At 43.9% G+C, this 16,579-nt stretch overlaps 1 protein-coding gene across 1 annotated transcript in view; it reads right to left on the bottom strand.

The window, feature by feature from the left end:
* FLDH (NAD(P)-binding Rossmann-fold superfamily protein) overlaps nt 1–13,628 on the bottom strand; it is a 45,605-nt gene extending 31,977 nt beyond the window's left edge. Inside the window, exon 1 of the mRNA XM_086523631.1 lies at nt 13,309–13,628. Coding sequence (XP_086379757.1) covers nt 13,309–13,599 — 291 coding nt within the window. The 5' untranslated portion in view covers nt 13,600–13,628. The remainder of the gene's footprint in view (nt 1–13,308) is intronic.
* Nucleotides 13,629–16,579: the final 2,951 nt, after the last annotated feature.

Raw genomic sequence — 16,579 nt, 5'->3', positions numbered from 1 at the left:
TTCTTTGTTTCGGTCATGAAATCCTCAATGTCATGAATGTAGCTTCTGTCTTGCTTCTAATGATGAAAGTTAGTCCTATTCTCCCTCTTTTTCATGTCTAATTGTAAGGTAATGCTTAAAACATAGATCTCAGCTTATACCACTTGAACTTACGTACATTTCTTTAGTTTGCACGAAACTTCTTTTTTGGTGTTTCTTTCTCGGACGAAACCGTTTCGAAACTTCTGAAACTCGTTTCAAACGAAACGTTTCGAAACTCCGTGGCAACTATGTACATTACTGCCAACACCAATCCCTCAACTCAATATAAACCATGAAATCTATTCAGGCGATATTCAGTCATTGTACAAAAGTTTCTGTAGAGAGCAAACCCGCAACCATAAGAACTTTACCGTTCTTGTTAAACGAATATAAGACAAAATCCAAGGTAAGAGTTATACCATCATATCGGAATTTTATTCCACAAGGGACAGACACAATGAGCCTATTTGACTTATTGTCTTCTCCTATAAGGTGCACAATAACTCTCGCACAGTTGCTGAAAATCGAATCACATTTGTGGAGACAAATGAGCAAAAATCTTGGAAAGATGGGAGTGAAGGTCCAGCCAATAGACCAACTCGTGGAGGAAACTAAGAAAACAAATTCCTGAGAAACCAAAAGTGGAACCTCTTCCAGTGAATAAAGTAGGCGATTATAGTGGAGGAGAAGAAGGAAACACCACCTTACCTTTGGAATATAAGGGAGTGACCATCGTTGCGATACTCGACAGTGAGGTTGGAGTAGCCACTTCTACAAAAGGAATTTGGGAGAAATGGGAAAGACCAGCCCTCAGAAAAACGCGCATGAAATTGCAATTAGCCGCCAGGTATGTGGAAAGACCCTTGGAAATGTCGAAACAAGTGATAGTATCCTCATGCGAGATAGAATACGAACATACCTTTGCGGTGATAGATTTTGAAAAAAGAAACAATTTTGAAGTTATTTTTGGACGACCTTTTATGCGTTAACTCAAAATGGTTCAGGACTGGGGCTATTACCATCTCTATCTATGGCACAAGGGAGTCATAACCAAGGTAAATACCAAGGACCATAGTTACAAGGACGTAAATCAAACTTCGATAGAAAACTTTGTTGTAACCACGAACGACGGAACACAGTTACCTACTTGGTTAGTGAAGGATGCTCACATTTGGATGTACGGAGCATCAGAATAGGGGAGTCTTGAAAAGGAGGATTGTCTTCTGGAGCGTGCCGTAGAAGACGACTACTACATGAAGGAATTATTTCTAAAGGAGTTGTTTTAACCCTTTGGGTGGGAGAAAATACTAGCGACTCTTGATGTCTGTGTAAATGAAGTGACCAACACTACATTTTGCGACAAAGATGGCTATGATATAAGACCCTTTCTAATGGATTCCGTTGTCCAAGAAACTGAAACCTTTTTGAAATCATTGAAACAAAACTTATAAGCGATTGTGAACGGATAGTGGACGAAGTTTCTGCACAAGACCTTTCACACGATGATGAAGCCGAACACCATGATTCTAGGAGCAAGGACTTACGAAACGATACTGAAGACGAATGGTCAGGTCATTCTGAATACGAAAATGTAAAAAGAGAGGATGAGTCAATTTTCTACGAGTTTCCTAACCAAAAAACGCGGAGACGAGAAATATCAGAGAAGGCGAACGAAGAAACAACAAAACAAAATTGAGAAACCAATACCAAAAGTTGCTAACCAAAATGCAATATCTCATGCTTGGGGCACAGATGATTGTGTCCGAAACAAAATAACACAAAACATTGAAGTTGACAAGTTTTCTAGCAAAGTCAAAGGAAAAAAGCAAAAACCAATCGAAAGACAAAACCTAAAAGAAACCAACAATGTCCAAAATTGAACGCAAAAATGAATATCAGAAGTTAAAACGGACATTGAAAGAGGTTTGGACTACAAAAATGGAAAGTGAGGGAAACTCTAACTCAAAAAAATTTGACGCACCCTCTCATTACAAAAAATATACAATTCAGGATCGACGTATCATGGTGGAGCAACCGATGCGATAGCCTAAGGAACCGGAAACATCGTATGATGGACCTGAAACTGCAAAGAAGATTGATTTGGCAGAACCAGGGGGAACACCGAGGCCAACATACATAGCCAATCTTGTTGAAGAAGAGGAACACCTGTTGATAGCCAGTCTTAAACAATATAAAGATGTATTTGCCTAGTCTTACAAAAAAATATGAAGGGTACTAGTCCTAGCATTTGCCAACACACAATTCCTCTTAAAAGCGATGCAAAACCGCACCCACAACGTCCATACACTTATAATAAAACCTTTGCGAAGAAAATTAAGGAAGAGATAGACAAACTGAAAGAGGGATAATTTATCTATGAGATAGAACACACGGAATGGGTGTCATCGATTGTCATGGTGCCTAAGAAAAACAATAAATTACGAGTGTGCGTAAATCTCAGACAAGTAAACACTACCACCATCAGAGACAATTGTCCCTTATCCATCATTGATCATGTGATTGAAACAGTTGCTGAAAAAGAAGCCTACAGCTTTCTAGATGACTTTTCAAGCTATAACCAACTACGATCAAGCTGAAGGATCGACAAAAAACTGCCTTTGCTACAGAATGGGGCATATTTGCATATCGGGTAATGCCATCTGGTCTAAACAATGCTCCTGCCACATTCCAAAGGCTGATGAGTCATGCCTTCAAAGAATATCTAAGACAATTCTTAGAGATTTACAGGAATGAACATGTCGATCACTTAAAGAAAGTCTTTGAGAAATGCAAAATGTATCGTATCTGTCTAAACCCTGAAAAGTGTGTTTTCATGGTGAGATAGGGCAAGATTCTGGGACATATTGTGTCCAAATAGTAAAAACGGCATTTCCACTGATCTTGAAAAGATACAAGTAATTGTTGCTCTTCCAAAACTAACAAAAATTATAGAGGTGCAAGCCTTTATGGGCCATCGTGTGGATGTATCTTGGCTCAACTTGGAGAAACACCATGGATTTCTCAATCTATTACTCCAATAGACAGCTCAATGGCACAAAACGAAACTATACTACCACAGAAAGAGAAGGCTTAGGAATTATCTATTCTGTCAAAAAATTTAGACATTGCCTTCTAGCGAACAAATTTGTGTTCTTTGTGGATCATCAAGCATTGTAATATCTAGTGAACAAACCATGCAATATGGGTTGCATCGTTAGATGGTTCCTAATATTGCTCGAGTTCGACTTCACAGTAGAGGTAAAAAAGGGACTACACCAAAGAGCAGACCATTTGTCATGAATGCTACATGGGGAAGCTCCTTTAGGGGTTGAGGATGCTTGCCTAATTATATCTCTTCAACCTTCACATGGTACCAAGATGGAGTAAACAGGTTATACCTTTCTTCACCATCGATTCGCTGCAAATCGAGAGACAACCATCCTTTATCGAGCAAAACCGCAATTTAGTGCTAATTGCAGGACACCTATACAAGCAAGGACGTGATGGCATACTTAGGTTATGCATTGAGCCATGCGAAATTCAGCAAGCTCAAGTACAAATTACGGGCATTCATAATGCCAAAACGCAAACATATCAGAGATTGATGCTACTTGGAGTGTATTGGCCTAACATGCAAAAAAGTGTGCACAACTATGTTAGCTCCTGTGATGTTTGTGCAATCAACAAGCCAATCAAGCACACTACACTGTTTAGGAAAAATAGCACCCAAGTGGACTAAATACATTGTGGAGTACTTAGAGCAAGGTAGACTTCCAGAGACCTTGAGCAAAGCCAGAATACGATCGATACAATACGAAGCCAAAAACCATGCTATTATTGAGAACCAACTTTATCGGAACGGAGGGAATGACAACTTAAGAATTTGTGCGGCAGAACATGAATATCTACCCATCCTTGAGCAAGCTCACACTGTCCAGTAGGAGAACACTTTTCGGCAGAAAAAACCACAAAAGCGATACTCCTAGCAGGGATTTGATGGCCTACTCTGTTCATGGATGTTGAATATCATGTGAAAAGATGCGACGCATGCCAACGTACTAAAGTACCGACGCGATGAGATGACATGCCGCTGAGACCAATAATGGAAGCACACGCTTTGCCAAATGGAGAATAGACTTTGTCGGGCCTATCTCGCCACCGGCATATAGGACGCATGCTCAATACATTATAGTGGCAACGGATTATTTGACCAAGTGGGTCGAGGCTAAGGAAACACAAAAAAATGATGCTAGAACCACAATACAATTCTTGTACGAAAGCATTTTCACACGATATAGCCTTCCTATTGAGATTGTGAGTGATCGAAGCACTCATTTCCTCAATGATATGATTAATTTTCTGTTGCATGAATTTATGGTACTTCAGCTCCATATCAACCTCAAGCGAATGGACAAGCCGAGAGCACCAACAAAATATTGTGCACAGTGCTAACAAAGATTGTGAGTGAATCTCAACCAGATTGGGAACTGAAGCTACACAACCATATGGGCATATCAAGTAGCATATAAAACGCCACAAAAAATACAGCTCCTTTTAACTTAGTGTTTGAAATAAATACAATACTACCATTAGAATTCTTGATTCCTACACTACGTGTAGCTCAAAACTTGAAGTGGACTGGACATGAGTTGTCTGAAAATCGGACCAGCTAGTACAGTTGGACAAGACCTGACTCCAATCAGTTATAGCAACGTATATGCAACAATGACAAATAAAACAATTCCATGACCAGCATATGAAAAATAAGGAATTTCAAAAAGGATGACTACGTACTAATCTACACCCTTAAGCAAAATTCCAAGAAGCTTAAAAAGAAGAGTAACGATTCATTTGTGATTAATGACATATCACCAAGTGAGGCAGTCCGACTTGCAACATTAGAGGGAGAAGTGATGTCTAACTGGATAAACGGTTGTAGATTGAAAAAGTATCAACAACCTCTCACTGCCGACATGCTGGAAAAGATACATTTAGCTAAGGAGCGGCAAACGAGCTCAAACAATCAAAAATCAAGCACAGGAGGAAACTAAATTGCAGAATTTAAAACGAAAGGAACAACATCAACCACGACCTCCTATTGCAGCAGTTCAAGTTGAGCAACCTTTGCTTAACGGTATGGATGTTCGGATCGATGTCCGGCTAGCCAATGACACAACAAACGGAGCACTTGTCGACAACAGAGCACGTGTCAATACAATGCAATATTTAACCTACCTCAAATTATCAGAGTCAATGATTAAAGCAACACAGATAGAACTCAATGAACCCAATAAGGAAACCATGGTTAGTTTGGGACAAGCCAATGTCTCGATAACATCGATGGAAACCATTGGCCACATCCGTTCCACATTATGGTTGAGACAGATCTGAACGAGCGCATCATTTTGGAGGTTTCATGGATGCGAACTTACAAAGCTATTCCAGATCAGAAGGATGACGCGCTTCATTATTGCCTAAAAGATCAATCTTATGTTACAGCATTCGCTCAAACAGATCACGTCTAGGATGAACAGAAGGATTCATTGACTATGGAAAAGAGGCAGATTTGCTTGCTTTTATACTTGGACTACCTGCCAGTAGTCAAGCAAACCGAATTACCAAAGTCTGGATCCAGAAATCAAACATGGCATCCAAACCAAAACAGTTATGGATTCCAAAAACAATGCTTGTAACTCGATCCTTGGCATCACCGCCAAACAAATTCTTAAGTGTCAAAACCAACAAAGCTAAACCAAACACAACACCACGATTTTAATTGACCAATTCATACTTCAACAGGACCAACCAATTACAGATGGTTACCAAAATCCAAAGTGGAGCTACCACAGAAATCAATAGCATCCAGATGGGAATGACGATGAAAACCAACAAACAACCCAATCTTGACGCAACCTTCGGAAACAACCTTAAATGGATCCGAAAGAACAAACCAATAATCTCTCTGTCACACAACGGCTAATCACTAAACCAACAATCAAAGAAAGGGCATCTAAGCTTTAGCAACTTCTATTCGGAAAACGCGCAATCTTTCTCAAAAGCTCCCACATAAAGCTTCCTTCAATCCCCTACTCACGTGTTCTAACTCAGTCGTTGCTGTGACAACATAAATTGGACTACCCTATTAGGTTTACTAGTTACCAATTGAATGATGCTAAGATGAACTACAATACTACATAACTAAAAGGGCTAGCAATTATTTATGTGGTAGAAAAAAATTGGTATGATATCCTAGCTTCCAAGTTTTTGTTTTATGTTGATCATCAAGCATTACTATATCTCGTAAACAAACCATGTTTCATGAGAAGAATCATAAGATGGTTACTCATTCTCCTTGAATTTGATTTTACGATGCGTGTGAGACCTGACAGAAAACATGCCATGGTTGATCATTTGTCTTGCACACCAAATGGTAAGCTCCCACTAGAGTTGATGATGAGTTTCTTGATACTTCCCTCCATCTCCTCGTTAAACATGATAGGCCACCTTACACGGCCATGCATAGACACATTGTTTTCGCCCATGCACCTCGCACAGACGTTCGTCCGCGCGACTCAAAATGGAAAGGGAAGAGTAACAACAGTGGCTATAGTAGCCGATGCAGCACATTGCAAGATGATAGGTTGCAAGATAATTGAGAGATTATGTTTACAGTGTATAAAGTGTATTGTTGCTTTCACTTTTCGTTTTTTGACAAGCTTTTAGCATATTTTTACTCTTATTTGGCAAAATATTAAGCCATCAAATTTCGACGAAAAGAGATGCTGAGAGTGAGAGTATGTAGGAATAATTTGGCAAAAATTTTGACCAAGTAATAATAGTTTTTAGTAATTTTCTTTGCTTTTTAACCTAATAATCATCAAAAATTAATAAGCAGAGCCAAAAAAATCCGGAATCAAATTCTGAAAGCAAACGCCAAATCTACAAAGCAAGAGCTTCGAGCATGACAAATATAGAGTGATTTGACATAAATCAAATTTCAAACTAATTTCAAACTGATCAGAATTGCAAAATCAATAGCAGATGACGACCAGAATTCCAGGTATGACATGGAAAATGTGACCAACCAAGGTAAGTATGTAATAAGTCAGAAACGTATAGGCAAAATGGGCAAATTAGATCTCATTATAGCTTGACACTTTGAGAGAGAGACAAAGAGAGCTTTTTTGACCTAGAGTTCTTGCCGCATTCTTGCTTGCTACAGCCACCCCGAACCTTCAGACCACACCAGATTTCAGAGGTATGCTCCTTATCAATGCATGAGCAATCTTGAATGGTCAAAAGTGCACAAAAACTGATAGAAAAACTGCATTGATCAAATCAAGAAAGGGATTTAGGAAAATTGGGAGAGGACTTTACGGAAGGCAAACCAAAGTCAAATCTTCAAATCTCAAAACAAGTGCATATAAATGATCACCTCACTTGGCAAAATCCAACCAAGTAATCACAATCTGGAAATGGGATGGAACATGGACCGCGATCCATGACCCCCCACCTTCAATTGCAAGAAAAAGTCGGACAAAAACATGCAGATGAAGTCACCTTTGCACTTCTACAATCAAAGAAAAATAATGTTGCAGAACATGGATCGCGATCCATGTCCCCCAACATGGCCAATCAGGGAACTGACAACACACAGTTTAATGCTACTTTGGGGAATGTGTCCTTCAAGTTTGGCATAAAATGGACATTAAAATCCACAAAAATCAATGGAAATGGGATTTTCAGTCTACAAATGGACATTTACACCCATGGATGAGAAAAATTGACACAAATCCAATGAAAAGTGCACCAATAGCGTAGGGAAGATGCCCGGAAGCAAAGCTGTAAGTCTTATGAAAAATGGTGCCAAAAAATGGATCGCGATCCATGACCCCCTGAAGCAGACTGGTCAGGAAACAAGTGCAGAATGTTTTCAGTGGACTTAAGTAGGAATGTGAGTCAAATTGTGGTTGTTTTCTCATCTCAAGAGCCTTACATGTCAGAGTGAGCAAAGTCAGAGTGCAAAGTACAGAATTTGTGATTTTGAACAAGACGTAACACAAAAAGAAAGTTTGGAAACTTGTTTTGACCAAAGTAATGCTAAAAAGTGCTTGAGAATGGACCCAGACTTGCCGGAGGGCCTGAAGTGTCCAAACAAACTCCAAATCAGATGCAACTCAACAGCAGCTGGGGTTGGGGTTCCTCTTCAACTTCAAATCATCGACAAAGCCAAATACCACACAGATTGACCATAATCAAGAATCAAAAGTGTCATCCAAAACCACATATAGCAAAGTCGGACCAAATTAGACCATAACTTGGAAAACTAGAAATAAACTTGTCCAAATTTGAAGATAACTTCACCAATGTGTCAAGATAGACTATAGGAACAAGCTCCCAAAGTTTCATCCCAGATGGCTGTCCAACATGGATCGCGATCCATGACCCCCTGAGAGCTGTACAAGTAAAAACCACATCATCGAGTCCCAACTACCCAAGACAACCTAACCCTAGAATCTCAAGTCATTTGGATTGCAAAAACTATGCCAAGATGCCAAAATCCCTAAGTCGGAGAAAAAATCCAAAATCTGACATGAAATCCCAACCAATGATCCAAATTCAAAAAGAAGTGAACCATAGTGTTCCCCAACTCCTGCTTGATCAAGTTTTGTTTTGTTTTCGGAGTCGGGCAGGGCACGCCCGGCCGCTCCCCTCATACACCAGAAAAGTATACAAGAACGACCAGGACTATGCACCCAGAAACCGAAGGCAAACGATTTTGTCATTAGTTTCCTCTGGACTACGAGAGTTCAGAATTATCTTCACTCTTAGGGCCATGACTAATCCCTTGAGAGACCCACTTCGCCACTTGGATTTGGGCGTGACAGCGACCAAGTACCTCTGTTCAGAGGCCCAGGTACTGCACAACTTGCTTCGGTCTTCCCTTTGGGATTGCCTCCTCTAGGTAACTTATTGCTCACCTCACTAAACTGCCTTTGAAACCCGACGGTTTTCCCCTAGAAAATGCCATACCCGCTTGGAAGGGCGTTGGCTCACAGGTGGCGTCCGCTGAGGTTGGTGATGTCTCCCGTTTGCACCTCCCAACCCCTTTTAGGTGAAGTTGACCCCCCCGAGGGGGAATGGAACTTGGGCGCTCTTGTAGCTCATCTGGCTAGGCTTGGGGAGAATTACGTCATTTCCACTGAAAGGGATCGGATTCAAAAATAACAGCATAGGAAGGGGAGCATCGTCTCCCCATTCGCCTATGCAAAGCACCCAAATACTGGGGTACAACTTCACCGAGGAACTTCGCCACAGGCACGTGCCCTATGGTTCTGTCCCTCGAGTGCGGATCACGGCAGGGAGGAGACTCTCCGTAGGATACAATATTTTGGACAAGCGATCCATGTTGGACAATATTTTGAACTTTTGGTGGTACCACTTGATCAAGCACTCGAGGGACGAAACCGCAGGGCACTTGATCAAAATATTGTACCACCACTTAATCAAAATATTGTACCCTACGGAGAGTCGCCTCCACGTGGCGGGACTGGATTCTAACTGAGAACTCTCCATTGCCTCTTAGGGATCTTCTAGCGGATGGGGTGATTTCTAACCTGCGAAGATTCAACCTCCAAGTAGATGAGGTAACTCGTCCCTTGTGGGTTTTTAAACGCACTACACCCAAGGGTATTGAATGCATTACGCCTTATACCTGGGCTAAAGGTAGGGATCTTCCACCGGATGGGGTGATTCCCAACCTGCAAAGATCTAGCTTCCAAGTGGATGAGGTAGCTCACCCCTTATGGCATTTGAACGCACTACACCCGAAGTTGGTCCTATGGGTATTGAACGCATTACGCCTTGTGCCTGGGCTAAAGGTAAGTCTCTTGAGGACTTCAGGAGGGTGGGGTAACTCACCTTCCTGAAGTTGGCGAAGAGCCCAGTGAGGGGAGGTTTTGGATATCTCGGACCCACCCCACGAGGTGCTTGGGAGGGAGGTGTAAAAGCCTTTCTCCTCTAGACCTGGGTCAGAGACGCTCCCTCTATTGGGCCACAGGAGGGGGAGAAAGGAGTGGTGGCTCCCCTTGAGCTACGGAGGGATGAGTCTCAAGCAGTAACCCCCAATCGAGTGCGAAAGGGTGGGTGTGTTGCGAACCAAAAGAAGTAGAAGGACTCACTCCATGGTGAGATCCAAACTCCACTTTTCGATGTGCGGAAGTGGGGTATGTTGTGTAAACCTCCCCCTTGCCCACCAAGCAAGGGGATGAGGAGAAATAATTGGTGCCTACCCTTGGGACCACGGGGGGATGGAAGCCACGTGGTCTCTCTCCCAGTCCCCGCGAGAGAAAGTATTCAAGGGCCCCCTAATGAAAAATACAACCATATATATAAACGCTCTTGCTTTCTAGCGCTCATTCTTTCAAATTCTCCTATTCTCAAAGCTATCTATTCTCTCAAAGCATACTATACTCTCAAAGCGATGATGAACTTGTATTCAGTGAGTGCTATGAGCACACTGCACACCTCTATTGGAAGGAACGAACTCTAGCGGCAACCACGGACAATGCCTACTCGGAGGAACGAACCTCAGAGGCAGACAGGTAGGATACCCGGGAGGCACGAACCCCGGGAGCAATCAGGTATGTCAGCTCTTACCCTGCGAAGCACCTTGAGAAGAGGGATTGGACCCTCTGCGCTTGGGGTGGATAGACCACCCCGCGGGGTGGGGGATTTTACCTTGTGAAGCACCTCAAGCAGGGGGAACGAATCACTGCATGAGGTGGGGGAATTTACCTTGCGAAGCACCTCAAGCAGGGGAAACGAATCACTGCACGGGGTGGGGGAATTTACCTTGCGAAGCAGCCTCAACGGAGGCTAAGGTAAATTCCCCCACCCCGTGCAGTGATTGGTTCCCCCTGCTTGAGGTGCTTCGCAAGGTAAATTCTCCCACCTCATGCAGTGATTTGTTCCCCTTGCTTGAGGTGCTTCGCAAGGTAAATTCCCCCACCTCATACAGTGATTCGTTCCCCCTGCTTGAGGTGCTTCACAAGGTAAAATCCCCCACCCCGCGGGGCGGTCTATCCACCCCAGGCGCAGAGGGTCCAATCCCTCTGCTCGAGGTGCTTCACATGGTAAGAGCTAGCGTACCTGATTGCTCCCGGGGTTCGTGCCTCCCGGGTATCCTACCTGTTTGCCTCTGAGGTTCGTTCCTCCTAGTAGGCATTGTCGGTGGTTGCCGCTGGAGTTCGTTCCTTCCAGTAGAGGTGTGCAGTGTGCTCATAGCACTCACTGAATACAAGTTCATCATCGCTTTGAGAGTATAGTATGCTTTGAGAGAATAGTGAGGTTTGAGAATAGGAGAATTTGAAAGAATGAGCGCTAGAAAGCAAGAGCGTTTATATATATGGTTGTATTTTTCATTAGGAGGCCCCTGAATACTTTCTCCCGCGGGGACTGGGAGAGAGACCACTTGGCTCCCATCCCCCCGTGGTCCCAAGGGTGGGCACCAATTATTTCCCCTCATCCCCTTGCTTGGCGGGCAAGGGGGAGGTTTACACAACATACCCCACTTCCGCACATTGAAAAGTGGAGTTTGGAATCTGGATCTCACCATGGAGTGAGTCCTACTTTTTTTGATTCACAACACACCCACCCTTTCGCACTCGATTGGGGGCGACTGCTTGAGACTCATCCCTCCGCAGCTCAAGGAGAGCCACCACTCCTTTCTCCCCTCCCGTGGCCCAATAGGGGGAGCATCTCTGACTCAAGTCTAGGGGGAGAAAGGCTTTTACACCTCCCTCCCAAGCACCCCATGGGGTGGGCCCGAGATGTCCAAAACCTCCCCTCACGAGGCTCTTCGCCAACTTCAGGAAGGTGAGTTATCCCACCCTCCTGAAGTCCTCTAGAGACTTACCTTTAGCCCAGGCACAAGGCGTAATGCGTTCAATACCCATAGGACCAACTTCGGGTGTAGTGCGTTCAAATGCCACAAGGGGTGAGCTACCTCATCCACTTGGAAGCTAGATCTTCGTAGGTTGGAAATCACCCCATCAGGTGGAAGATCCCTACCTTAAGCCCAGGTATAAGGCGTAATGCATTCAATACCCTTGGAAAAACCCTTGGGTGTAGTGCGTTCAAAAACCCACAAGGGACGAGTTACCTCATCTACTTGGAGGTTGAATCTTCGCAGGTTAGGAATCACCCCATCCGCTAGAAGATCCCTAAGAGGCAATGGAGAGTTCTCAATTACAATCCAATCCCGCCACATGGAGGCGCTTCCAAAAATGCCGACAGGGAATGATGATATATAGTAAAAGGGTGTCTAGGCTCAGTTCAAAGTCATTTAGGCCCCCTCGTTACATTGTTAAGTTGGTGGGTACTAGAAATTAACCCTAAAGAGGCAAACTGGACACATGGCGGCACCAAAGCAATTTGCCAGAAGCATCAGCAAGAGAGGGCACCCAAATTGAGAGAGGAGGCTGATTTGCAACTCACTTTGACTTACAATGTGTGCGTGAGTAGTGGGTGCAGGTGATCACAGCTTTAATAGTAAGCTTGTCTCCTCCCTTGTCTCATGCAAGCGATGACTTGCTCTCGCGTATCTCTCTCTCCCCTTTGGCACATATTGTAATGCTCCACTAGATGGGCTACTCAGTTAACTATGTACAGTTCTATGGGTTTATGCGCGTTTGCCAAGGCAAGAGCCTCTAAACACGAACCGGATTAGCTAATTGCTAATCCTCCACAGGTACGCACAGTTCCATCACAAAGGATTGCGAAAACGGAGAGTTTTCTCGCGTGAAAACTCGTCCATTTCAAAGGGGAACTATTCCATTGCGTGCGGGAGCATCTGAGACACGCGTAGGCGTGCTCGCTCCGCTCGAAACGGTCCAAAACACAGAATTGAGAGAGACAGAATTTCTGCAGGCATGTACTTTTGACCTACAAGGATTTTGCGTCGTTATGCTGGCGAAATTGGGTCAAAAACCTGCGATTACAGCCATGGACAGGTCCGGACAGCATGGTGGGAATTAGGTGATAGGTGATCGGATCGTTTCTTTGCACTAAGAATATAGTTTACTCCTGTTAAGCGCAACTCCAAATAATAGTCTTCATCTGGCATGCCAAGTGACACATCTACACATAACATCTTGGCCAATAGACGCCTGGTCTTGTAGGAGTACAGCTAAAGGCCTGTTTTCTACATCCCCCCGCCCCCCTTCATGAGAAGATATCCATAGCACTAGCATACAGTAAACAACTACACAACCTGGCAAAACTGACCGTGAAGAGCTTGGATGGGTTGGGTGTCCAGGGGGTGACTAATGCAGCACAATGGAGAACAGCAGAGCAGCCTTGGAAGGCGTGGAGCAAAGAAGAAGTGTCAGTAATATCGCCATAGACGAGCTCCACTCCTGTGGAGGGCAGTTCCTGGAGCGAGCTGGAGGCCCTGACAAAGGCCTTCACGTGATAGGCGCCCTGCTCCACCAGCGCATGGCACACCCTCCCTCCAAGGAACCCCGATGCGCCCGTCACCACCACGCTCTCCTTTTGCTTCCTCGACTCGTCAGCCATCACACATTTTTTGGAGCTGGGGGAGCACCCTTGGCACTAAGCAACACCTATATTTAATGCGGGGGAGAGTAATGGGATCGACGGTCGGGACGGTCGGGGTTGGGGGCGGGATCTCGAGGTACACTAAACCTGGTCAGCGCGATAAACGAGGCGCATTGTCAAAAAAATGGGGGGCATTAAACTTGGCCGGCACAAAAAAAGAGGCACACTGACGTGATTTGAACCCGGGACCTCGGGTCCACATTTAAGGTCACATGAGCTAACCACGTTACCCGCGCGCACATTGTGTATCCCAAACCGTTTTGACGTTGTAATATTGTGAGTTTGGGGTGCATTGCCCACGTTGTCCAAGTTTAGTGTCTGTCCAGGTTTAGTTTTTTAGCAGTCCAGGTTTAGTTTTTGAGCAGAAATCTGCTGCTGCGATCTTTTCGATCTTCGTGCGTGAACTTCCCCGCCGTCGATCCCATTACTCTCTCCCGCATTAAATATAGATGTTACTTAGTGTTGAGGGGGAAGTAGAGAGAGAGAGAGCGCACGCGAGCGAGAGGGAGTGAATGAAATAGCTGAGCTGACCGCTAATCTCAAAGAGAGGGTGAATAAAAGAACTGAGTTGGCTGCTCACTGAACTACCACAAAAGGTTCGTCCTCTTCCATAACCCAAGCTCTAAGGCAACGTTCAGACTGCCTAGACAATGAGTTACGTGATTCGCCAGAAAAGCTCAACAGAGTTCCAGACCCTCCATGAACGTGGGCAGTCTCTAACCCCTGGAACAAAAGGATGTCCAAAACTTTCGCAACGAGAAACGTAGGCATGTGTTGATCCAAGAACCAGAGATTCCATAGCCAATAGTGTAACCAACCGGCCCGCCTCCATTCGCTGCTTCTATCGTGGAAAAGAGGCGTCGAGGCAAGGGCACGTGCGTAGTCTGAACGCACCCTAAGGGTGTTTACACAACAAGTTCCAACGCCCAAGCTTGGGCAACGATTGTGCACAATAAAGTGGATGATAGAACATGTGCGCACTAGTCCCCCAGCTTTAGGTATATAGGAATGTTTTTACTTTGGAGCTCACATAGTGAAGAGTACGCATACGCTTGCGCGCTCACTAGTCTTTGTACGAGTAAGCATTGCTAATGAAACTTAATGTGTTTCTTCATCATGCTCTTGGCATCATGTACATATTCAATGTGCTATGTGTGAGTGTGTGAGTGTGTGAGTGTGTGTGTGCGCGCGCGCGACATAATGAGCAATTTTAGCTCTAGGCCATCTAGTGTGTTGAAGTGCTCATTTTGTGTTGTTAATGGTGTTTTGAGTGAAACTAAGCATGGACAAAGGTAAGTAGGCCTTAGGAGGAGCTAAACGACCCCTCATTCGTCATTTTTTGTGAAATTGAGAGGTGGCAACACTTGCAGTTGCTCACCTATCCGATTGTGACTTTTGTAAGTTTTGGTGTTGGAAACCTATTGCCTATAGCCTAGAGATCCCCAATCTCAAGTTTCATGTCACTTGGAGTTTATTTGACACCTCTACGACCATTTGAGTGTTAGTTAGACCGCACAGGAGACATAGGCAGTTTCCACTTAGTTGCTTCCTTCCTTGAGAGTGACACCTCTCTCCTCTGTGCATTGCCGTTGTGGCATTGCATTCGACGTTTTCATGCACTAGTCGGGTCAGCTACGTCCTCGGATTGACATAAATATGTTGGTCTGAGTTTTTGCTAGGCTACATCATCCCATCGTGGCAGCCCACCATATTGGCGTCGTTACTGGAGACGTAGGACTTACACTAGCGGAGGAGGTCGCGGTGAGGTTCTTCTTTACCTAGTGCCCAAGTCTTATAGTTCACTACATTTATCTTTAGGTAGGGCGATGAAGCTTGCTGATTTCTCAGGTAGACTGAAGAGCCGTGTGTTCTCTTTTGGTTGCCTTGTAGTTTCGGACGACCTTAGTTGTTAGTTTTAGTGCATTGTGCATTGAGTCCGCGCTTTGAGCCTAGCAGAGGAGGTTGCGGTGAGGTTCTTCTTTACCCAATGTCCAAGTGTTATAGTTCATTACATTTATCTTTAGGTAAGAGAAAGCCACCATGGTAGTTGCCACATGTATTACATTGGGACTAGCTTGGTGTCATTTGATTCCTAGCAGTGCAAGGATCCCAAATATACCTTTCTTGACTCATTTGGACTAGTAGAAATCCCTCTAATCACCCAAAAATTGAATGTCCAAGGACAACCTCTGATATTGACCCAATAGGCATCAAAAAATGTCAAAACACTTCATACATGGTGTCAAAAGACTCACAAGGTGAAGACAAACCAGCAAAAAATGAACAAGCTCAAAAGCTCTCTAGTGTCAGCTATCGCAGTAGTTGTCATCTAGCTCAACTGGGAAAATTGACCCTACCAGCGTGTAGGCCATCTTATCAGGATTCCGAAATTACCTTGGTTGAATCAAACAAACTCTAGAATCACTCTTAAAGAGCTTTTACACATTAGGCTTTGATGTCAAATTATTGACCTAGATTTCATAATTATTGTAAAAATTTGAAATTCAATGAAGATTTTGGAGAGATATCGAGACTAATTACTAAGAAAAGTACTTGATCTTGTGTATATAGGTTACCAAGAGCAAGGCTGCATAAGGAACTAGCTGACCTCATAGGTAAGATGCTGGGAGTTTGCAAGAGAGTGTCTGTCTTTTTTCATGTATTTGAGATTAGGAAGGTATCTTCTAAGAGATGGTAGAGTAACAACTGGCCAAGGGAGTCTCGTATCAACTGAAGAGAGTGCAAACCAAGCCAAGATAGATCCCTTAGCTCCAATCATAGAAGAGGACAATGATACTGACACCTCTTCCGACAAATCAGATCATTGGATGGCTAACTAGCAACTAGGAGCCAAGATAGATCCCTTAGCTCCAATCATAGAAGAGGACAGTGATATCGACACGTCTTTTGATAAATCAGATCATTGGATGGCTAACTA

This window comes from Adiantum capillus-veneris, chromosome 1, assembly GCF_014529385.1.
Source record: "Adiantum capillus-veneris isolate H3 chromosome 1, ASM1452938v2, whole genome shotgun sequence".
Lineage (NCBI taxonomy): Eukaryota > Viridiplantae > Streptophyta > Polypodiopsida > Polypodiales > Pteridaceae > Adiantum > Adiantum capillus-veneris.
Note: the sequence above shows the minus strand (reverse complement) of the source record. Positions and strands in the feature narration are given on the sequence as shown.